General features: G+C 37.8%; 2 protein-coding genes across 3 annotated transcripts in view; one reads left to right on the top strand and one right to left on the bottom strand.

Annotated features, from left to right (window-relative positions):
* LOC6043155 (roundabout homolog 1) overlaps positions 1 to 23,846 on the top strand; it is a 268,131-nt gene that overhangs the window by 85,560 nt on the left and 158,725 nt on the right. The gene's annotated exons all lie outside the window — the stretch shown is intronic.
* LOC119766604 lies at positions 11,558 to 14,687 on the bottom strand. Its single transcript, XM_038251504.1, has 3 exons — positions 13,920 to 14,687; positions 13,226 to 13,424; positions 11,558 to 12,696 (listed from the first exon to the last, which is right to left on the bottom strand). Exons 1-3 carry the CDS (start codon positions 14,641 to 14,643, stop codon positions 12,594 to 12,596), a joined length of 1,026 nt encoding a protein of 341 aa, XP_038107432.1. The 5' UTR covers positions 14,644 to 14,687; the 3' UTR covers positions 11,558 to 12,593.

The raw sequence follows: 23,846 nt of genomic DNA, 5'->3' as shown, positions 1-23,846 counted from the left end.
TGCCATAAATTCGCCAAATAGGAAGCTGCGCAGGGATTTTTTTTCTCGTTCTTTCTCCATGCAGAAATAGACACACGGACGGAAAATTGCGGAAATTTATTGCACTTTTCCCGCTGAGAGTTGAGCATTTTCATTATTCGTATAATTGTTACCTTTCAAATGGGACAAAGAGAGAAAAAAATCAGAACAATACAGGTGAAGAAAAATGAGGGCTTTTCCTCGCTCTCTTGATTAAATGGAAGGGCAATTTTTGTGCACTTTTTTCGGGGGAGGCATTACTGAGTTGTGCATTCCAGGTTGATTTAATTTTAAGGAAACGAATTGGATATTTACCTGCATCAAATAGTGGTGGGCGGTTTGGTTTGCTTTTGGGAATGTAACCAGGAGATTGAAATTTCTCCGAACTTGCACGATTTTTGTGGACATGGCATGGGTAAGGGTTGTGCTAATTTGGTGTTAGAGATTATTTGGAAAATTATGTTTTTTTGGAAAATATGGAAAATATAGCCCATTGTTCGATGCAAAATCAAATTAGAATAAAAATGACTCAACACGTATTTTTTTGCAATTTATATAACATTTATGGAGAAAAAGCACCCCAGTAAAAAATGTTCTGAAAAGCTGAATTTTCTATTTTTGTTGCAGAGATACAGCATCTCAAACTTTTAGTTTTGTGAAAACATATTTTTTTCCCAAATTCATCTTAAATAATTTCAATTCAATTCAATTCAATTAGTGTTTCATTAGAAATTTACAGTTCTGCTCCAGGTTTTTACATTTGCAAATCAGAAATTTAGAGAACCATTCAACTGAGTTTAGTTCATAAGCCTTGGCAGGGAGGGTGCATATTTCGAAGTTTAGATTTTTTTTTTTGCTATTTTCAATAAATATAATTTAGAAGCTTGAGAATCACGAGCAATCTTTAAAAAGGCTAAAACACTAATTTTGGACATTTAAAAATGATGGGCTTGATTATTTAAGTTTATTTTTATCAAAAAGGGACGAAAATATTAAAAGTTGAACCAATTCTTTCCGAGATATCGCGTGTTGAAAAGTAAAGGCTGATTAGGACACACTGAGTTAAAATCATTTGTCACAAAATATTAACACTGAGAGGCTGTTTCTAGAAGCAAGATCAACAAAGTCAAAAAAGAAAGGTGTGGGATTTTTCAGTCTTTCATAAATATTGTCTGCAGAGGTGACTTTCCTTCAAAAAGTTTTTTTATTTGTATTTCAAGTATTAGTACATTATTCATAACAACATATTTCAAACGCCTTTAAAACGGTACATTTAATAAAAATAATGGTTTCGTTATTTTTACTCATAATTAAATTATATGTTAGGCCGCTGCAACTATTTTTTGAAACTTTAAAAAATGAATTTACGAGCCATGGTTTCAACATTTGAATGAAAAAAGTGTTTGAAAATGCATGTTACACCTGTCCAGTTGTTTTGCAATCATTAGTTTCCAAAATACCCAAGTATTGACGAAAATTTATTTCTTTGCAAAGAAAAAATTTTGGTGGTGCTGAACATTGAAATTTTTTTGCATATATATTTTTTAACTAATGATTGCAAAACAACTAAACCAGTGTAAAATTCTTTAAAAAAAAACTTTTTTATTGATGAGTTTGAACTATGGCTTGTTATTTTATTTTTTATACTTTATTATTCAAAAAATATTTTTTACAATTTATAAAATATTTGTACCAGCCTAATCTGAAAAAAATTCTAAATTCAATTTTTATTGATAAAAAGGCTGTTTGCACACGCATCAATAAAAAAGGTGCAGGTGGTTATGTTACACATGACCAGTATGACAAAGAACTTTGCAAGATGATTGTTGAAATTTTCGATTAGAATGTCCGGTCCAAATTCCCCCCTTATAATAACCGTCCTATCGAACTAAGGGGACGGAAATTGCAAGTGGAGCTGAAATAGAAATCGAAGTGAAATCAATTTATATTCCTTCACCACTCGAAAGTTACCAAGATGCGGGAATGTTTTTGCAAGGCTGTTGCTAGCAATCGGTGGCAGTAAAGGAAATTTGAACAGCAGACATTAAAAAGTAGTCTATTAATTACTTCCTGCCTAATAAGCAATATATTTTAACTGCTTAATTTCAGATAATGGCCAAATGCAACTTTTTATTTCCAGTATCAAAAATCATAAAGTTTGATACCCATATTACCCCAACTCTTACGGTCCGGCAAATGTCCCCCCATCGGAATATCCGCGGGGCCTCCGGCCACTCCGGATTGTGGCCACTACTGCCAAAATGTCAAATTTCATGTCCAGTATCAAAATTCCTAAAGTTTGATACCCATATTGCCCCAACTCTTATGGTTCCGCAAATGTCCCCTTATCGGAACATCCCCGGGGCCTCCGGCCACTCCGGATTGTGGCCACTACTGCCAAAATGCCAAATTTCATGTCCAGTATCAAAATCCCTAAAGTTTGATACCCATATTGCCCCAACTCTTACGGTTTGGCAAATGTCCCCCTATCGGAACATCCGCGGGGCCTCCGGCCACTCCGGATTGTGGTCACTACTGCCGAAATGTCAAATTTCATGTCCAGTATCAAAAACCATAAAGTTTGATACCCATATTGCCCCAACTCTTATGGTTCGGCAAATGTCCCCCCATCGGAACATCCGCGGGGCCTCCGGCCACTCCAGGTGGTGGCCAGTACTGCCAAAATGTCAAATTTCATGTCCAGTATCAAAATTCCTAAAGTTTGATACCCACATTGCCCCAACTCTTATAGTTCCACAAATGTCCCCTTATCGGAACATCCCCGGGGCCTCCGGCCACTCCGGATTGTGGCCACTACTGCCAAAATGTCAAATTTCATGTCCAGTATCAAAAACCATAAAGTTTGATACCCATATTGCCCCAACTCTTATAGTTCCGCAAATGTCCCCTTATCGGAACATCCCCGGGGCCTCCGGCCACTCCGGATTGTGGGCACTACTGCCGAAATGTCAAATTTCATGTCCGGTATCAAAAACCATAAAGTTTGATACACATATTGCCCCAACTCTTATAGTTCCGCAAATGTCCCCTTATCGGAACATCCCTGGGGCCTCCGGCCACTCCGGATTGTGGTCACAACTGCCAAAATGTCAAATTTCATGTCCGGTATCAAAAACCATAAAGTTTGATACCCATATTGCCACAACTCTTACGGTCCGGCAAATGTCCCCTTATCGGAACATCCGCGGGGCCTCCGGCCACTCCAGGTGGTGGTCACTACTGCCAAAATGTCAAATTTCATGTCCGGTATCAAAAACCATAAAGTTTGATACCCATATTGCCCCAACTCTTACGGTCCGGCAAATGTCCCCTTATCGGAACATCCCCGGGGCCTCCGGCCACTCCAGGTGGTGGCCACTACTGCCAAAATGTCAAATTTCATGTCCAGTATCAAAAACCATAAAGTTTGATACCCATATTGCACCAATTCTTACGGTCCGGCAAATGTCCCCCTCATCGGAACATCCGCAAGGCCTCCGGCCACTCCAGATTGTGGCCACTATTGCCGAAATGTCAAATTTCATGTCCAGTATCAAAAACCATAAAGTTTGATACCCATATTGCCCCAATTCTTACGGTCCGGCAAATGTCCCCCCATCGGAACATCCGCGGGGCCTGTGGCCACTATTGCCAAAATGTCAAATTTCATGTCCAGTATCAAAATCCCTAAAGTTTGATACCCATATTGCCCCAACTCTTATGGTTCCGCAAATGTCCCCTTATCGGAACATCCCCGGGGCCTCCGGCCACTCCGGATTGTGGCCACTACTGCCAAAATGCCAAATTTCATGTCCAGTATCAAAATCCCTAAAGTTTGATACCCATATTGCCCCAACTCTTACGGTTTGGCAAATGTCCCCTATCGGAACATCCGCGGCCTCCGGCCACCCGGATTGTGGTCACTACTGCCGAAATGTCAAATTTCATGTCCAGTATCAAAAACCATAAAGTTTGATACCCATATTGCCCCAACTCTTATGGTTCGGCAAATGTCCCCCCATCGGAACATCCGCGGGGCCTCCGGCCACTCCAGGTGGTGGCCACTACTGCCAAAATGTCAAATTTCATGTCCAGTATCAAAATCCCTAAAGTTTGATACCCACATTGCCCCAACTCTTATAGTTCCACAAATGTCCCCTTATCGGAACATCCCCGGGGCCTCCGGCCACTCCGGATTGTGGCCACTACTGCCAAAATGTCAAATTTCATGTCCAGTATCAAAAACCATAAAGTTTGATACCCATATTGCCCCAACTCTTATAGTTCCGCAAATGTCCCCTTATCGGAACATCCCCGGGGCCTCCGGCCACTCCGGATTGTGGGCACTACTGCCGAAATGTCAAATTTCATGTCCGGTATCAAAAACCATAAAGTTTGATACACATATTGCCCCAACTCTTATAGTTCCGCAAATGTCCCCTTATCGGAACATCCCTGGGGCCTCCGGCCACTCCGGATTGTGGTCACTACTGCCAAAATGTCAAATTTCATGTCCGGTATCAAAAACCATAAAGTTTGATACCCATATTGCCACAACTCTTACGGTCCGGCAAATGTCCCCTTATCGGAACATCCGCGGGGCCTCCGGCCACTCCAGGTGGTGGTCACTACTGCCAAAATGTCAAATTTCATGTCCGGTATCAAAAACCATAAAGTTTGATACCCATATTGCCCCAACTCTTACGGTCCGGCAAATGTCCCCTTATCGGAACATCCCCGGGGCCTCCGGCCACTCCAGGTGGTGGCCACTACTGCCAAAATGTCAAATTTCATGTCCAGTATCAAAAACCATAAAGTTTGATACCCATATTGCCCCAATTCTTACGGTCCGGCAAATGTCCCCCTCATCGGAACATCCGCAAGGCCTCCGGCCACTCCAGATTGTGGCCACTATTGCCGAAATGTCAAATTTCATGTCCAGTATCAAAAACCATAAAGTTTGATACCCATATTGCCCCAATTCTTACGGTCCGGCAAATGTCCCCCCATCGGAACATCCGCGGGGCCTCCGGCCACGCCAGTCCAGGTGGTGGCCAGTTCCAATGATTGACTCCCGCGACTGGAATGTCTTAGCTGGTCCTTGCCTCCAAGCCGTCTGCTTCCGGACCTCCAGGCCGTCTGCTACCGGGCCACCAGGCCATCTGCTTCTGATGTGTCCTCGTCGACGTCCAGCAATAGAATGAATTTTCGGGACCGACCGAGCCGAGTTTTGTTGGCTCGTCGACGATCTGAAAATTATGAGGTGGAGTGGGGGAGATTTTAGATACATCAATCTCACGTCTCTCGATGGACTGATTGGGAAACGTTCGCTCATCCAACCAGCGTGCACCAAAAAGAGGGGAAATTTGCCGAGAGGGGAATTCGTCACGTAACGTTTTCGCTTCGCGAAAATTTTGGATTGACACCACGTATAGAAACCTTAGGACAAAGTTCTTTGTCAAAAAAGTTTATCATTTTTTCTGCCTCACCTTTAAGCCTTGCGGAGCAGATCTGATTTTTTCTGAAGCAATATCAGGCCGGAAATAAAGTTTGTTTACATTTTTTTTCCAATTTTTTTTGTACCATATTTCAAAATAAATTCATATATTTAAAATACATAAAAAATGTAGATATCATTTGCTGAAAAATATTTGATTCATAATTCTTAATTTGTTTCACAAATTTAAAATGTATGAAAATCTTGTTTTTTGTTCTTGGATATTTGAGATTTTTTTTGAATCTATGAACCATCTTTACTTTCAACATGATTAATTTGCTAAAATTTTGTACAATTTTCTCAACTTAAGAATAATATAGCTGAGATTAATTATTAATAAACTACAAACAAATAATTCATGGTAACCTTGCATACTTATTTCTAAAACCAATTTAATGTTATTGTTCCTCAAGAAACATTGACATCAATTTGGTGTAAAGAAAGTAAATATTGTTAAACAACAGTACAAAAAATAAATCTACTGAGCAATTCTCTACGAAATCGGTATTTTTCCTTAAATTTTAATTTTTGTATTTTTTAATCCGACTGAAACTTTTTTGGTGCCTTCGGTATGCCCAAAGAAGCCATTTTGCATCATTAGTTTGTCCATATAATTTTCCATACAAATTTGACAGCTGGCCATACAAAAATGATGTATGAAAATTCAAAAATCTGTATCTTTTAAGGAATTTTTTGATCGATTTGGTGTCTTTGGCATAGTTGTAGGTATGGATATGGACTACACTGAAAAAAATTATATACGGTTAAAAAAATTTGCTGGTTTTTTATTTAACTTTTTGTCACTAAAACTTGATTTGCAAATAAACACTATTTTTTTTTAATTTTTTGATATGTTTTAGAGGGCATCAAATGCCAACTTTTCAGAAATTTCCAGGTTGTGCAAAAAATCTTTGAGCGAGTTATTAATTTTTTAATCAATACTGAATTTTCAAAAAATCGAAAAATTGGTCGCAAAAATTTTTAACTTCATTTTTCGATGTCAAATCAAATTTGCAATCAAAAAGTACTTTAATGAAATTTTGATAAAGTGCACCGTTTTCAAGTTAAATCCATTTTTAGGTGACCTTTTTGAAAATAGTCGAAGTTTTTCATTTTTTTTTTTTAAATTAGTGCACATGTTTGCCCACCTTTGAATAAAATATTTTTGAAAAGCTGAGAAAATTCTCTATATTTTGCATTTTTCAACTTTGTTAATACGACCCTTAGTTGCTGAGATATTGCCATGCAAAGGTTTAAAAACAGGAAAATTGATGTTTTCTAAGTCCCACCCAAACAACACACCATTTTCTAATGTCGATATCTCAGCAACTATTGGTCCGATTTACAATGTTCAAATATGAAAAATTCGTGAAATTTTCCGATGTTTTCGAAAAAAAAATATTTCGAAATTTTTTAAATCAAGACTAGAGGGCGTAATATTCAATGGTTGGCCCTTTTAAAATGTTAGTCTTGATTTAACAAAATTTCAAAATATTTTTTTCTAAAAGAAAATTTCACGAATGTTTCATGTATTAACATTGAAAATCGGACCATTAATTGCTGAGATTTCGTCATGAGAAAATGGTGGGCTGTTTGGGTGAGACTTAGAAAACTTCAATTTTCGTGTTTATTTTTCTTTAAGCCGCTGTATCTCAGCAACCAGAGGTCCAATCTTCAATGTCTCTTAGACAGTTATAGCAAATTTTCTGAACTTTTCAAAAAATATATTTTTAGAAATGGTCACTCATGGTCACTATTTTTAAAAATTGAAAAACTGCAAATATTTCGCTAAAATCAAACTTTCGGTGGCTATATCTTGAATAAGCCCTTTATCAAAAACTCTGTTAAGTACTTTTCAATTGCAAATTCAATTTTGCATTAAAAAATAATGTCAAATTTGTTTTTGCATAAAACTTCGATTTTTTCCAAAAATCACTATTTTTTCAAAAATTCATAACTCGGCGGCAGATTTTTTGACCATGTTTCTCTATGGCTCAAAAGTTGCGGATTTTTGTCCCCTAAAACATATAAAAAATCTCGAAAATCAAAAAATACGTATTTTGGGAAATTGAGTTTTAGTGAAAAAAAAGTTGATAAAAAAATCTGCATTTTTTTTTTCCGTGTACCTATTTCTTTTCTCAAAAGTCCTCAACAATACCTACAACTTTGCCGAAGATACCAAATTGATCAGAAAATTCACTCAAGAGTTACAGCTGTTTGAATATTTACATACCATTTTTGTATGGACAGCAGCCAAAATTGTATGGCGACTTGTATGGGTGAACCAATGACACAAAATAGCATATTTGGTCATAGGGAAGGCCCCCACAAAGTTTGAGCCAAATCAAAAAATACAAATAAAATCCATTTCTGGTTTTGGTAGAGAATAGCTCAGTTTAGATCAGCGATACTCAACGGGGGTACCGGGCCTACTTGATTTACACGGCAGGGGGTACCAGCCTAGAAGAAGGTTGAGAATCGCTGGTTTAGAGTGATAAGTAGTTTGAAGTTTTAATATTTTTTTGATATTATTTATTTTGACATAAAAACTTCATTTCAATTATAGATTTTAGATAAAATGGAAAAGAAAATGTAATTAAATACGATTTTTAAAAACATGAAATTTACAGGTATTGGGAAAAACATGCTGCCCTTTGAACAGAATCAGGACCAATAACAACAGAATGCCAGCTTTCAGAAATTTAAGCCCTTTTGTTAAAGCCTTTTCTAAAGCGATCAGATTCGAAGTAGTCGCCAAGATGATGACAAGAAACGGAATCAATCAAATGAACAGTCCTATTGTTCCGTCGTTGTCGTTCTCCTACATGTGGCTTTTGACATCTTGGGGCAAGTTGTCTAAAATATTGAACAGTACCGGGGAGATACCTTGCAATTGAACGGTCCTAGATTTTACTTTTTCTTGGCGGTTGCAACCTACTCCCAGGTTCATCCACGTTGCAGAAGAGAACTCGGGAATGAGCCTACTGAGTTGAAATTTATTGCCGTTCCTAGTTATGACATAAAATGCAACACTGTTCTAATTATCTCTCCTAATTGGTGGCACTCCCTTCAAACACAATGTCTGCCCAAAACCACTTGAAAATTCAAAACACTATTACTTGAAAGTATCTTGCTTCTTTCTGACAACCTCCCCGAGAGCAAGTCCTTACCGTGAATCTCCCTGCTCCAGGCAGCACATTAGGTGCTATATTTATTCATACTCTCGTCGGCATAAATTTTGCCTACCCGTACTAGCGAATGCAATCATTTTATTGTGCCGTCAACTAAATGTGTGCACGAGTGCATCGTCGCCGTTGGTATCTGTGTCTGCACACATACAGCGAAACTACTGTTGCAGTGTCGTTGTTTCCCCGGTTTTCGGGCCTGACAGCCCTTCCCAATGAGTGTGGTGCATAAATTAAGGCGAACATTTCACTCGAACAAGCTGGAAATTATTTCCTTCGTTTTGCGAAAATTTAGTGCGAACCCGCTTCGCCAGGTTTCAGAGCGGTGGGCACGTCAGTGCAAATTAAATTGTTTCACAAATTTTAAGAAAAATCTAGTTTAATTTGGCCTTCCTCAAAATTATCTAAACTTTTTGTTGAGAATTTCTTTAAAACATTTCAAAAATCTTCAGCATTCAGTGACCCCTCGACGCATTTTCCGCCAAAACCAAGCCCCGCGTGCTGGGAAATGATATTTTCGGCGAACTTGTGCAGTCGAAGCGCTTTTTCGCGCGACAGGACGAATGTAAATTTTCCATTAGTACAACGCAACGCAGCATCAGCAGAACCAGCGAGCGAGCTCCGCGGTAGATGGGCCAGCAACATTAAAGGACTCGAAGAGCCAGAGATAGATGGCTGGATAACCGAAGTGCTTCACTGACCACGGAAGCGGAATAACGAGCAAAACTGACTAAACTTTCGGGGCCCATTCTCCGAAAATCGTCCTCGTCGTCGTCGGCGTCGTCGTCACGCTGGATGGTTGCGTTTTGGGAAATGTTTTGCTGATGTTCGAGTTTTGGTCGGTGGTCGGTAGACTCGTAGTATAAAACCTCCCGCAGCGTCGAATTTGTGGTCTAAAGTCAAACTTGGGAAGCGTCGTTTGGAGCTGTTTGCTGGAAAGTGGGATAGTGGAAGCGATCAATATTTTTTTTAAATTCTTGTCATTTAAAAACTGAAAATAACCAGCCCTATTTGAACCAATAAGGCTGTGCCAATATTTTTCAAAGCTAATGTCGCTCCCCTTTGAAAAAATAAATTTAAAAATATGAAAATTGAAAGAACAGGCCATAATCTCAACATTTGAATGCAAAAAGTGTTTTTAAATGCATTTTACACTAGTTCAGTTGTTTTGCAATTATTGATCTTCAAAAATTGTAAAATTTGACGAAAACTCAAATTTGTTTGAAAAAATACATTCTAAAGATTATTTTTTTCAAAAATTCAAAAGATTTTCAAAATAACCCAAACATGCTTAAAAAGGATTTTACACGCAATGCATTTGAAATCGATATCAGCTGATTGCACTTTAACTTGCATGCCTTAAATTTCAATTGAAATTTTGAAGTTTTTTGATTTTTTTTTGTTTCTTTGATTTTTTGGATCAATTTTGAAGAGGGGGAAGACAAAAATTTCAAATAAATTTGTACCAGCCTTATGGGTATCAAACGATTTTAAATGCATGCATTTTCACTTTCTTTTATAAAATACAAAAAAATCACAGAACTACAGATATTTCTGAAAATACTCCAATTTTTATCATTTAAAAATGGGTATCAAACGGTTTGAAATTTTGCATGCATTTTCCCTATTTTAGAATTTTTGAATGCATAATAAAATTTCTACAAAATACTATACTTTTTTCGAAAATACTAATTATTATTATTATTATAGTTTATTATTGACACTTTACCATAATTTGGCATTCGTGTCATTTGAAAAAGGATTAGTTAGATTTTTTCTGTTAGATTACAAGTTTTAAAATATTTTAACACTGCACTTTCTCGTTCCGAGGTGTTTCCAAGTATGTCCACAATGGTTCCAAAAATGCTACAATCCTGTCTCTCCTTGGTAAATCCACGACAGTCTGTCAGGATGTGCTCGATGGTTAATCGAGTTCCACAATAGTCACAAACTGGTGGGTGGGTGCGTTCTAGTAGGTAGGAATGAGTAAGGCGCGTGTGTCCTATTCGCAATCTTGTAAACATTCGTTGTTCGGATGCACATCTTCGATCCTCGTACTTTGTTGGGCTCGGTTTGATTTTCCTTAATTGCGAGTGCGTACTGTGCCACGTATTTTCCCAAGTGCTCCACAGTTGTTGTTTAATGTGGCGAAGAACATCTTGGTAAGGGATTGGTATGTTAGGAGGGGGGTACGCTCGGCCTTTCTTTGCAAGTGAGTCAGCTGCCTCGTTGCCAACAATGCCAACATGTGCTGGAATCCAACAGAAAGTAACCTTCGACCCCTCTGCTGCGCGTTCGACCTCCTGTATCCATGGATGCTTAGAGTGCCCCTTCTTGAGTGCATTCAAACAGCTAGCTGAATCTGAAAGAATCAAAAGTTTTCGTTCTTGCAGATTGTTGATAAAGCTTCCTTGAGAGCGTATGCTTCCGACGAGAAAACACTGCATAGACCCGGAAGTGGGAGGCTGATCTGCGTACTGCCGGAGACCACTCCTACTCCCGTGCTTTCTCCTTCCTTAGATCCATCCGTGTATATTTGTTTGTGGTCTGGGTATTTTGTGGCGATCAATTCATGGAATTTGGATGTTGCTGTCTCCTTCGATTCTCCAGCTTTGGTAGACTTCTCCAGTGTGTCCTCAATTTGGATTTGCTTTGCGTACCACTCTTTTGACCTAGTCTTTGCACTTTACAGACAGCAGGTAATGTGGAGCCGGTCGTTTCTTCAAACAAATCAGCTGCTCGTTTGATGATCGGTAGTTTACTGTTTCCTGCTCCTTTTTCTTCCAGTCGAGCGGCCAGTTGCGATAATCTTTGTACTAGTAGCAGCTGGAACGGCAAAACTTCAGCTTCTGCCATGATCGATAAGACCGGACTGGTACAAAAGGCTCCCGTTGCAAGACGAATCATGTTGTTGTAGGTTGGACTCAGTCTTTTAACCATCGCCTCAAAGTTTGTGCTTGTAAGTACTAGACCGAAAAGTAATTTTGAAACTATTAAAGCTGAGCCTACGTTGAGGAGTGTTGTTCGGTGGCTTCTCTTGAGACGACTTCCTAGGATTCTAATTACATTCATTCTAGTACTGCAGTTTTTTTGTGTGTTGGAGAAGTGTTGAAGAAAGTTGAGCCTCGAATCTACCAGAACCCCTAGAATTCTCATCTTCCTGACTCTGGGTATCGGTGTATTGTTGATTTTGATCGCGCGACCACGTTTTCGATGGTTTAAACTGCAAATATGGATGAGTTGGGATTTTTTCGGCGCAATATTAAAGCCGACACTGGTGGTCCACTTCACTATCGAGTGGACTGCAGCTCTGAGTTGTTTGCGAACTTGGCTGGTACTTCCTCCAGTTGAAACAAGAAGAACGTCGTCTGCATATAGTAGAACTTGGACATCAGGAGGGCAGATGGTGAAGATAGGTTGCATGGCGATCAAAAACAGGGTTACGGATAGAATAGATCCTTGTGCTACACCGTTTTCTGCTGATTTAAGTTGAGATTCCATTCCGTTAGCGATGACTCGAAAATTTCTGTTTTGCAGAAAGCTTTGCAACATGTACAGCATACGGCCGGTAAACTTCCACGTGGCCAATGTCCGAAGGATCGCCGGTCGCCATGTGGTATCATACGCCTTCGAGATGTCCAGAGATACGATCTCCGTGTGATTGTTTTCTCCATACGATAGCAGCGATTCCAGATGAGCCAAATGTGCTTCAACACCTTTTCCTGCTCGAAATGCATATTGACGGTGGTCCAGCTTCCCGGTAGACTCGAGTTCTGTGATTAGTCGTCTGTTAATCATCCTCTCAAAGAGCTTACCCATGCAACTTAGGAGAGTTATTGGCCGGTAACCTTCTGGTTTGCTGAGATCTGCTCCGGGTTTTGGAATAGGAATTACTAGTCCTTCTTTCCATTGTGCAGGAAATTCTCCTTCAGCCCAAATGGTGTTATAAAGTTCCAGTAAAGCAATTTTACAGGAGAAAGGTAAGTGCTGCATGAGTTGATACCCAATTGTATCGATTCCTGTGGATGTACCTCCTCGCCGTTTTAGTGCCCACTGAAGTTCTTCGATACAGAAATCAATGTTGTACCGCTTGAACAAGTTTGGACGAATCGATTTGCTGATGTTCTTCTTGTTTTTTAGGTTTTTCTTGAGGAATTTGGCATTGTAGTTTGCATCCGACGATTTTTTGTGATATTCTTCAGCTAAGGCATTTGCAACTGCTTTGCCGTTGTTTGTAAATCCATCTGGAAGGTTCAGCGAGATCATGTTTGATTGTCTTTTTCCAAGCAACCGGTTGACACGGTTCCAAACCTCACTGCTAGTTGTTTCAGTGTTGATACTCTGGACAAAATTCTCCCAGCTGGTCTGCTTTGCATCTTGAATGATTTTCCGACAGTGCTTCCGAGCTTCCTGGAACAGTTTAAGTGCTTCCGGTTTCCGAGGGTCGTTTTCTTCCATTCGACGAAGTGCTCTCAGCCGCTTCCGTCTGGTTTTAACAGCTTGTGCCACGTCTTGGTTCCACCAGCTTACAGCTTTACGACCCGGTTTACCGCTTGTTCTCGGGATGCTTGCTTCTGCGGCAGTTATTATCCTGCTTGTAAACTCCTTAACAGTTAGGGCTTGTCCTGGTCGTATGCTTTGGGAAGTGAGTTCTTCAAATAATCGCCAGTTTGCTCGATCATAAATCCATTTTCTGCGACACGTGGTCACATCTGGATCTCCAGGTTCTTTAATCAAGATTGGAAAATGGTCGCTATCAGCACAGTCCGGAACAACATTCCACTCAAATTTATAAGCTATTGCTGTAGAGCAGATCGATACGTCTAATGCTTGCGTATTCCCTGAGACAGGGTCGAGTCGAGTGTGAGTTTTGTCGTTTAGGACTAGCATATCGTGGCACACGATTTGCTCCAGAATTTGACTTCCTCTTTTTTGTGCTGCTTTCGATACGTTTGTCATTCTGCTGCCCCAGGCAGGGTGGTGGGCGTTTAGGTCACCCAGGATTAGTGCTGGCTTTGGAAGTTCGGCGAGTAAGTTGTTGAATTTGCTTGCTGCATCTTTATCGTTGGGTGATAGGTATACAGATGCAACTGTTAACTTATGCGGGCTGTGAACTTGCACCGCAACGGCCTGGACATCGGTTATCAATTGTATTCGGTCATAGTGAATCCCCTTTTTTACTGCGAGGCCGGCTCCCTGTCTACCTTGGGTAGAACAGGGCCCCAGAATCAAATGATAGTCCTTTCCAATATAATCAGTTGGCACTTTCAGTTCTTGGGCATTTGTTTCGTGCAGACATACAAGAGCGGGTTGGTATTTGGCGAGGAGAAGTTGTAATTCACTGCGATGAGTGCGTAAGCCACTAACGTTCCATTGTATAGCAAAGGTGCGCGATCCTTGTGGCGCCAGATCTTCGTCTTCAACGTCTAGGGAACCTGTTGATGCGACAGAAGGAGCCAGATTGAGTTGGTCAGCACTGGAGCGAGATGTACTTGCCAGAGGTGCGCTCGGGCTCCCTAATCCAGCTGCCGCCAAGAGCTCGTCAGCTATTGCTGGTACATTCAAGGTCAGGGCTGGATCAGGGAAATGCTTTGCTCTTGATTTGTTTGAAATTGGTTGCTCAGGAGACAGATGAAGCGGATCAGTGATGTTACGGAAACCTGCCGATGTAAAAGAAGCTGCCAGATGCGATTGTTCGGTACAAGAGTAATTTTTACTTGCCTGAGATGAGCTCGGGCTCCCAGATCCAGCTGCCGCCATGAGCTCATCAGCGGTTGCTGGTTCATTCAAGGTCGGGACTGGATCTGGGAAATGCCTCACTCTTGTTTCGTGACTTGTTGACGTTGCTGGAATAAGTTGATTTGCTGCTAAACTGGTAATCTGGTTCGTTCTGCTCTCGGGTACTCGTTCCGAGCAAGATATAATTGTATTTCCGGGTGTCATAGGTATTGAGGGAGTAAAGTGTCTTGGTTTTGAGTAGATGTGCGGGTCAAATCGGTCGGTGGAAGAACGATGGGCAACAGTTTGTTGTTGATTTGAAAGTGTGAAGCTACTTGCCTGAGAGCAAGGCCAGCTCCTGATGCCAGCAGCCGCCGGAAGCTCATCAACCAAGTTGGTCGGTACGTTTCGGGACGGGGCTGGCAACAGGAAATGCCTTGTTGATTCACCGGTGTTGTCCTTTGGTGAGTAGATGGAGTTTGTCGATTTGTCTTTGCTGTTGGCCGAACGATGATCAGGCTGACAAAGCACAGGTTGGGATGTAACGTCCTCGCTTCCGTCTGATCGATCGTTCTCCTTCCCAAGGGAAGGTGGGTTGGTTACTTTCTCTTCACCAGACCCAAACCAACTTCCGGGTATATGCGTTGAATTAGGATTGTCTTTTTTGTTGTCGTTTTTGTTCCAAATTTCAGTGGATTTCGTCCAGTTATACAAAAAGTTGTCGTTATCGTTTGAGTGGGAGTTGTCTGTACTGGCCATTGTTAAAGTGTTGGAGATGTTAGGTCACGATCTGCCATTTCTTCGTCCATGAGGACTTGGCTGTCTTCCGAGTTGTCTTCCAGGGTGATGTTTACGTCGGGTTCGTCTTCAGAAGTTACCATTTTTTTCGAAGGCTGAATAGGTATCAAGGATGTTTTGCCTAGTGGTCGTTTGTTAATCGGCTTGGGTTTTGTTTCAGGTGTTTTAGGTGACGGATCTAGTGGCGGGTTCGTGTTGTCTGGTGTAGCTTGGGTATCGTTTTGTTGTTTGGTGAGAATGTAATTTTCTTCCAGTTTTTTCTTGTATTGTTCTCGCAGTTTTATGTTTTGACCTTTAATTGCAACGATTTCTTTTGCTATGCTCTTAAGTTTTTCAATTTCCAGTTTTAGCTTTTTGATCTCATCATCTTTTGCAGATTCGTCCCTCGCTTGTTGTAATCTCTCTTGCACCTTTGATGCGAAGGTAACAGTACTGTTTTCTTGGTCATAAATCTCTTTAGCTTCGCTGTACGTACATTTTTTGTCTGTTTTGAGATGAATAATGGCATTTTCTTTGAGATAAATAGGGCACTTTTTGTCTTTTGGTGAGTGGGCTTGTTCGCAGTTTTTGCAAAAAGTAGCATTGGGGCACTTGTCTAGCTCCTCCACATGAGATTGGGAACAGTTGGAGCAACGAGAGGGGTTAGCGCATTTCGTTTTAGGATGGCCGTAATCAAAACACTTGTAGCATAGCAGAGGAGATTGATAGTAGGTTCTTGTTTTGATACGAATGAGCCCAAAGAACAGGTATTCTGGTGCAACAGTTCCATTGAAGGTGATGACCAGTGTTGGTGTTCCGATTTGTGCTCCGTTGACAAACTTCTTGATTCGATGTACTGCTCGGACCCCTTGTGGTTCCAATTCTTGCTGTAGTTCCTCTTCACTCAAGGTCTCGGCTTCCCGGCAAGTGACAATACATTTCACGATGTTCTGCGTAGGGTGGGGTATGATCTGGACGTCGGTACCGTCAATGAGCTTAGTTACAGTTTGCAGCTTTTCGAAGTGCGCATGATTTCGCACCTTCAGGACATATCGTTCTCCTTTTCCTTCCGTGTGGGCTGCTGCGATCTTTCCCACTGTGTTCTCGATGGTTTTGGAAATAATAAATGGGTTGTTTGGTAGTTTTCCGCCTTGTGTCGCTTTCAGCTGCAGAATCTCAACCTGACCGTGTTCATTCTTGGGGTCCATCCATGTTTGTAGCGTTCTTCTGTTCGGGTTCAGGTTGTTGCCGTTCTGGATTGGAGGCCAACCCATTGTGGACTCGTTAGCCGTGGCCATCTGGCCAACGGGCGCTGTACCGAGGTAGATCTGCTTAGTAGGTATTCTTTTACGCACGATCAACTAAAAACCTTCACTGTGTACCACTAAACGCACTCCACCGTCTTGAACTCAGACTGCGCTTCGTACGTCGAAGCGGTCTGTTATGATGGAGCTCACGAGTTACGGCGAGCAGTTGGTAGTGTATTTACCAATTGGTACACTCAGCTTGCACGCAACAATGCAAGAGGGGTCTCTGCACGCCGACAGTATATCACTGGTCACTCACTTAAAGTAAACAAAAGTTTATTCTTCAAAACTATATCGCACTTAAAACGTCCTTAGAACAGCTATCACGGTCTAACTCCACGAACTGGTGATTCACTGGTGTTCTCTGCTCTGGCGCGTACACGAGTTGTAAAGATAAATTGTAATTTACACTCCGAAAAATCAACCGAAAGTAGCGTGAGCGGCAATACAGCTTTACTGTATTACAGGTATACTCAAACTTGGAAAATACTAAAATTTTCATATTTTGCATGCATTATCACGTTTTTAAAGGTCTTTGAATAAAATACTACAATTTTCACAAAATATTTTTTTAAATGCTCTAATTTTCGTAAACGAAGAAAAATTTTGGGTGCATTTACACTGTTCTAGAGTTTTTGAAATTGAATGCTCTTATTTTTACAAACAAGAATATTTTGTAGAAAATACATTCTCAAATGTTAATAACCAGCATGGGTATCAAACGGTTTCTTAAAAAAAACTCTATAACACGTTAAACGCATGCAAAATTTAGAATTGTTGAGACCCATTGAAAGATTGATATATTTGATATTTGTATGATCAAATCACCCCCCCAGACCCAATGTCACCCTTGATGACGGTATTGCAAATTTAGAAAAATAAGAATATTAAAAAACGTTTTTTTTAATTTTTAATATTTCGTTAAAAAAAAGCTCTAATAAAAGTGAAAAAGCACACAAAATTTGCTTCGTGGGGGGAATCAACCATATTGAAAATTCCGAAATTTGAGATATTTTCGAAAAAATACGGTATTTTGTGAAAGATTTGGTATTTAATTACAAAAACTCTTCAACAGTAAAAATGCATGCAATATTTCATATCGTTTGAGACCCATATTCAAAAAAATGATGATTTAAATATTTAAAAATCATGGTATTTTGTGAAAATTTCAGTATTTTATTTAACAAACTTCAAAACAGTGCAAACTCATAAAAAATCCGCTTTGTCCGGTACCCATATTGTAAATTATAAAAATTTGAGTATTTAAAAAATAAGGTATTTTAAGAAAATATTACTATTTCATCAAAAAACTTCAATAAAAGTAAAAAAAGCACACCAAATTTTGCTTGGTTTGATACCCATATTGCAAATTCTGAAAATTTTAGTATTTTCGAAAAATACTTATTTTGTGATAGATTGGGATTTTAATTTAAAAAACTCAACAACAATGAAAATGCATAAAATATTTCGAATCGTTCGAGACCCATAGTATAAATTATGATAATTTGAGTATTTTCATAAAAAAGCTTTTTTTTTTGTTGAACAAATAGTATTTAAAAAAAAATTCTAAAACAGAGCAAAAACATACTGAATTCCGCTTCGTTTCATACCCATACTGTAAATTATAAAATAATCAGTGTTTTAAAAAATATGATACTTTGTAAAAATTATAAAATTTCATGTAAAAAAAAAGCAAACAAAATACTCAAATTTTCATAATTTTTGTTATGGGTACCAAACAAAGTGGAATTTTGTATGCATTTTTGTATGTTTTATTAATGAAATTTTGAAATTTTCACAAAATATCATAACTTTTAAATACTTATTTTTTTAAATTAACAATATGGGTATCAAACGGAGCGTCATTCATTTGTGAATATTTTAGCATGCAAAATTATCAAAATTAAAATGCATGCAAAATTTGTAAATATGAGTATTTAAAAAAACGGATTTGATTTTTTTTAGTATTTAGGCCGTTACAAATATTTTTCAAAGTTTATGTCGCCCCCTTTAAAAATGGTCCGAAAAATCAGGGGTCAAAAAATATTTTTTCAAAAAAATTTCAAAAATTTTAATGGAAATAGAAGTCTAATCAAAATATTTGCAACGGCCTTAACAGTGCAAAAGTATACAAAATTTCGCTTCATGTGGTACACATATTGTAAATAATTATTTTTTTGTATTTTCGAAGAAAAACTATATTTAATGATGTTTTAAGTATTCCAGTTTTGAAACATAAAAAATTTAAAAAAAAATATAATTTTAGTAATAGCATTGAAAATTTAACAGGAATCTATCAATATTAATTTAATTCTAGATAGATTTGAAAAATGTGTTATCGAAATAACGATAAAGATGGATTAATGGATTAAAGAATTATCGTTATCGATCCTCGATAATTTTTATCGTTAACAACCTTGATCTTTAATGCAAGAAGGAAATTTTTATTTCGACCACATTATTCATCCCATAACATTTTTTTAAACGAAAAACACTTGAAAAAAGTTCCTAATAAGATTTTTTGATGTGAGATTGAAATTTCAATCGAAAAGTCCTGTTTTTATGAAACTTCTAAAATATTAATGCTGAGGTTTAAATAATTTTCCATGCAATTTTTTAATTCCTTTGTAAAGTTGATAACAATTACCAAACCATCCGAAACAGCAACATATGCATTTTTTTTAAAACAAAACTTTTATTTGATTTCATCTCATGTGTAAGTTTCATCCAAATCGAAGCACCTCGATACGACCAAACCAAACCTAGCAAAATCCACAAAAAAATGTCTATATTTTTTTGTTTAATTTTATATCCTCGCAAATATTTATTCAAAAATTACAATTTAAAATAATTTCAAATAATTTTTATGAAACAATTTTCAATTTGATGTGTAAATTTGTTCATTGGCTGCTTCAATATTTTTAAACTGTTTAAATTGTAGATTGTATGATTTAGAAAAAGATCAGGTCACTCATATAAAAAAAAACTTTGAATGTGCAATAACATTTCTAAGATGGTAAAATCAGGAAAGATATATTTTGTTTTTCATAGAATGCCATTGCGAACTTTGTTCATAGTTTGTATCTCCTCTTTTCAAAATTATCTTATAATTTCAGGACGCATACAAAATTTCTTAAATTTAGATAATCATAAAAAAATCTTAAATAATTTGTAAACTATTCACGATACGGTGTTAAACGTTTATTTTTGCGTTTTTATACAAATGAGGAACATTTTGGCTAACAACAAATCTACAATTATAGAACCATAGAAAAACAATATTTTTATGAATTCATTGATATTTTGCAAATTTTCGACTAGGTCGAGTAACATTACTGTAATCATGTATAGAGAATTCGGTGATGTTTTCGATTCGAAATACAAAATACTATGCTCAAAGTCTAAAATTTAGTTTTCATTCCAATCGCGGGACAAAAATTTTGCATATTTTTTGTGATTTCTCCAATTTTAAACAATTCCTCCCACTGTGCACCTTCCAGCCCATCAAAGTGCGTTTTCTTCGCCAAATGGAAAATACTTTGAAAAGCTATGCGATAGTCTCAGGTTCTGACCATACTCTCACGTTGTCATCGTCCTCCGGACTAATGCAACTTTTCGGTTTTCCACCACCAAATTGCGGTCGAATGGCTTGACTTTCGAGCGTTGTATCTTGTCCTGGTGGGTGGTGGGAGGGTGCACCGTTCGAGTGATTTACGTCCCGTGGGAAATTTTCGCAGCAATTGGACTGTTTTTGGGAGGCAAAACATTGCGGCTGTTTCCAGGGAGTTTGGATTCGCAAAAGTTATGACGCCCGAACGAAGATGGATCTGTTTTATTTGGTGGTTTTGGTGGTTGGTTTTACGGAATGTTTCTCTCTCGCGTTGTTGAAAATGTTGGAGAAATTTAATTTTCAGGTAGCTCAAACGCTTTGTGATTTATTTTCGTGTGTCACTATGCTCGAAATTTCCAATTTATTAATTCAGTTCAACACGCCAAACTCGTGTCAGATTTTCTGCTGACTTTTTTGTTTCGTTATTTGCATGAGTCGTATTGAATATTCATTTGGCGCGAACAAAGTACTAGATACATAAATAATTAAAAACCGAACATAAAACCGAAAAAAACGACCGTAAATTAATAACCAAACTGAGCATTGTTGTATCACATCAGCCTGTGTCGTCGCAAAACCAAAACCAATTAATTAGTGTTTTCCCCAAAGCTTGCCTCCCCCTTCTGGGAAGGCCCCAAGCCGGCGGCCACGCGCCACTCCGCTGTTGAGCAGGCCATTTGGATTCAATTTCGACCCGCGAGGCTTGCTTGCGACAAAACTTCGGAGGAAGTCCGACTCCAAAGTGTGATCCAAGAGGTTCGTTTGGTATTCAAATCGGGTACAAAAGTTGAAATTTTTCACCGAGCGTCAATGTCCGTTCCGTCGGCGGTCTGAATTCTTTTAGAAATTTAAAAGTTATATTAATTAAAAATCATAAAATCACTTCTTTTTGAAAAAAGTTTAAAATAAAAACTAAAAATTAAGCCTTGACTAAAAAAGCCTTAAATTACCAAAAAAATGCCCAAAATTATTTTTCAAATAATCCAAAATAGTTAATCTACAGAGAACTCCTCCTCATCACGGTCTTGAATGAAGACATTACTGGTTCCGGCGGCGGCCACTTTGGTCATTCCGGGGCCACAATGTTTGTCCACCGAGGTAATTGAGGCTCATAGAGCGCGAACAGCACATAAACTATGCGATTTATCTGAGTTCCTTCCGCAATTACTCTGGGCATTCGGACGCCATCGCCATAGTTATGAATTCATATCTAGAGGTTGCCAACATTTTTTTTTTGTTTCAAACCACGATCGATCAACCGGACAACCAATATGTTGACGTATATTTATGCCCAAGTACTGAGAGGTGAGGTGACACACGGGCGACCAGTTTCTTAATTGAGTTTTGCCTTTTTTTGTTGTTGCAATTTTTGGAAGGCGGAATCACCCTCTCAATTTTCTCGGTAATGACTTGGTAATTGAGTCATCTGGACGGGGACTACAGTTTGGAACCGCGCTAAAGATCTTCACACAGCTTCCCGCGCCAATTTAATGTGCGCGCCGTAGAGTGTTGGTCGGCGGCACCGAGTTTAATTAAACGCGTCGCCAAAATTAAGATTTATTGACCCGAGGGAAGCGGGAGGTTTTTTTTGGTACTATTTCGGCTACTGGTGGAAGAATCGGCGCCGGAAAAGTGATTTTTAAATATTGCTTTCGAATGTGAAGAGTAAAGAAGCTTTATGTTAGCTTTAAATTTTAAATTACTACTATATCACATGCTTTCTACATAACCTTAAACAAATAATTTTGTTTTCTTTTTCTTTACAGGTAAGACAAAAGAATTGATCTATATTCAAAATCCTCAAGATGAACAAGAACCGGTAAAACAACTTCGTTATTTCTATGCTAAGCATTGCTTCTAGTACAGTCCAGACTCCGAAGGGCTCCGAAAAATTTCATTTTCGATAGTCAAATCACAAAAACATTTTTTTTTGGTTGTCTTATTTGAGATTTTCAAGCTTAAGTACAACCCCAAAACAATTTTAAAGTGAATAAAAATTTGGAATCCCAGATGGCAGCCAAATTGGCGTTGATTAAATATTGAAATAATGCGTTCGATAATTTCCATCAAATTTGAAAAAAAGAGCTCGTCAAAAAAAGTAAAAAAGGATTTTTTTACTTCTCCATCAGTACCGAATTTGAATAGCTTTTTACATTTCATTTCCAGTTTAAAGCTCATTTTTTATTATTATTGCAGAGTTTTTCAGTCGGCGAAAATGCGAATTTTTTTAAAGATTTTTTTGTCATTATAAAAACAAATAATGAGGATACTTTTTTAAGGCTTAGAGATGCTGTTGTCTTGAAAATTGCAAATTTTGCGAGTTTGAAATTTTAAAACAATACATTTCACGTAATGATAAAGGCGTTCGACAACCTGCTTTAAACTACCAAAAATAAAAAAAAATGAATAAAATAACTCTTCAAAATAAATGCTAAAAAGTTTCACTTTCCAGCACCAAAATGGATGCTGAAAAGTTTAACTTTTCAGCACTTGTTTTGAAAAGTAGTTTTTTTTTCAATTAAAACGGTGGAATGACTAATGACATGGACACATGACTTGCAATTCCATTCTAAGGTATTTTTTCAGAACTGCAAAAAAAAATTGGAACTCTTTGAAAACTTTTTTAGCACTCATCGTTTTTGTCAAACTCTGTAAACCTCGTTGGATAAATGTAAGGCTCGTTCTGAAAAAAAATCTTCGCTTTTCGATTTGTTTTATTTACTAGTTTTACCATTTTATGTTAAAATTGGAAGAACACACTTTTTTTTTAAATAATATTATATTATACATTTTCGGCATCAATTTTTAACGTGATACTAATGACTCATTCTCCAGCAACAAAAACGACATGTTTTGGCTGATAGGTCTTACAATTTAATTATTTATTCGTTGTTTGATTTGTCCAATCATCAAGCGCACATGGATCAATAAGTAATTTTTGTATTTAGAAGAAGAAAATATTTTTTGTAACGGAAGATTGTTCTTTACAAAAAGTATCTTCCGATAGAACTAAAGCAAACATTTTGAGTGAAAATTGTAGAACTGACTTATAATATCCATTGCACAACAAGTTTGATTGTGTTCATAGACTATAGAAAAAAAATCATTAAAATATAAATATGCGCATTTTAATTTTTTGAATTGTTTTTTTTTTTTAATATTTTCAATTAATTACTATAGTTAAATTATATTTAATCTCCCCTAAAGTTTATTGAATTAAAAATCAAAACTATATTAAACAGTAAGCCAAAAGAGCAATTCTCTACGAAATCGGTCTTTTATCTTCAATTTTAATTTTTGTATTTTTTAATCCGACTGAAACTTTTTTGGTGCCTTCGGTATGCCCAAAGAGGCCATTTAGCATCATTAGTTTGTCCATATAATTTTCCATACAAATTTGGCAGCTGTCCAAACAAAAATGATGTATGAAAATTCAAAAATCTGTATCTTTTGAAGGAATTTTTTGATCGATTTGGTGTCTTCGGCAAAGTTGTAGGTATGGATCCGGACTACACTGGGAAAAAAAATGATACACGGTAAAACAAATTTGGTGATTTTTTTATTTAACTTTTTGTCACTAAAACTTGATTTGCATAAAAACACTATTTTTAATTTTTTTTTTATATGTTTTTGAGGACATCAAACGCCAACTTTTCAGAAATTTCCAGGTTGTGCAAAAAATCATTATGTGTGTTATAAATTTTTTAATCAATACTAATTTTTAAAAAAATCGA

Source organism: Culex quinquefasciatus, chromosome 2 (assembly GCF_015732765.1).
Source record: "Culex quinquefasciatus strain JHB chromosome 2, VPISU_Cqui_1.0_pri_paternal, whole genome shotgun sequence".
In the NCBI taxonomy this organism is placed as follows: Eukaryota; Metazoa; Arthropoda; class Insecta; order Diptera; family Culicidae; genus Culex; species Culex quinquefasciatus.
Note: the sequence above shows the minus strand (reverse complement) of the source record. Positions and strands in the feature narration are given on the sequence as shown.

Excerpts from the sequence above, each read along its gene's own strand:
- LOC119766604 (XM_038251504.1), bottom strand. The coding sequence starts at position 14,643 with ATGACACCCGGAAATACAATTATATCTTGCTCGGAACGAGTACCCGAG. Across the intron at positions 13,425-13,919 it reads CTATCATTTGATTCTGGGGC|CTGGAGATCCAGATGTGACC; the intron begins CCTGTTCTACCC and ends TGATTAAAGAAC. Across the intron at positions 12,697-13,225 it reads CCGGGTCGTAAAGCTGTAAG|CTCATGCAGCACTTACCTTT; the intron begins CTGGTGGAACCA and ends ATTGGGTATCAA.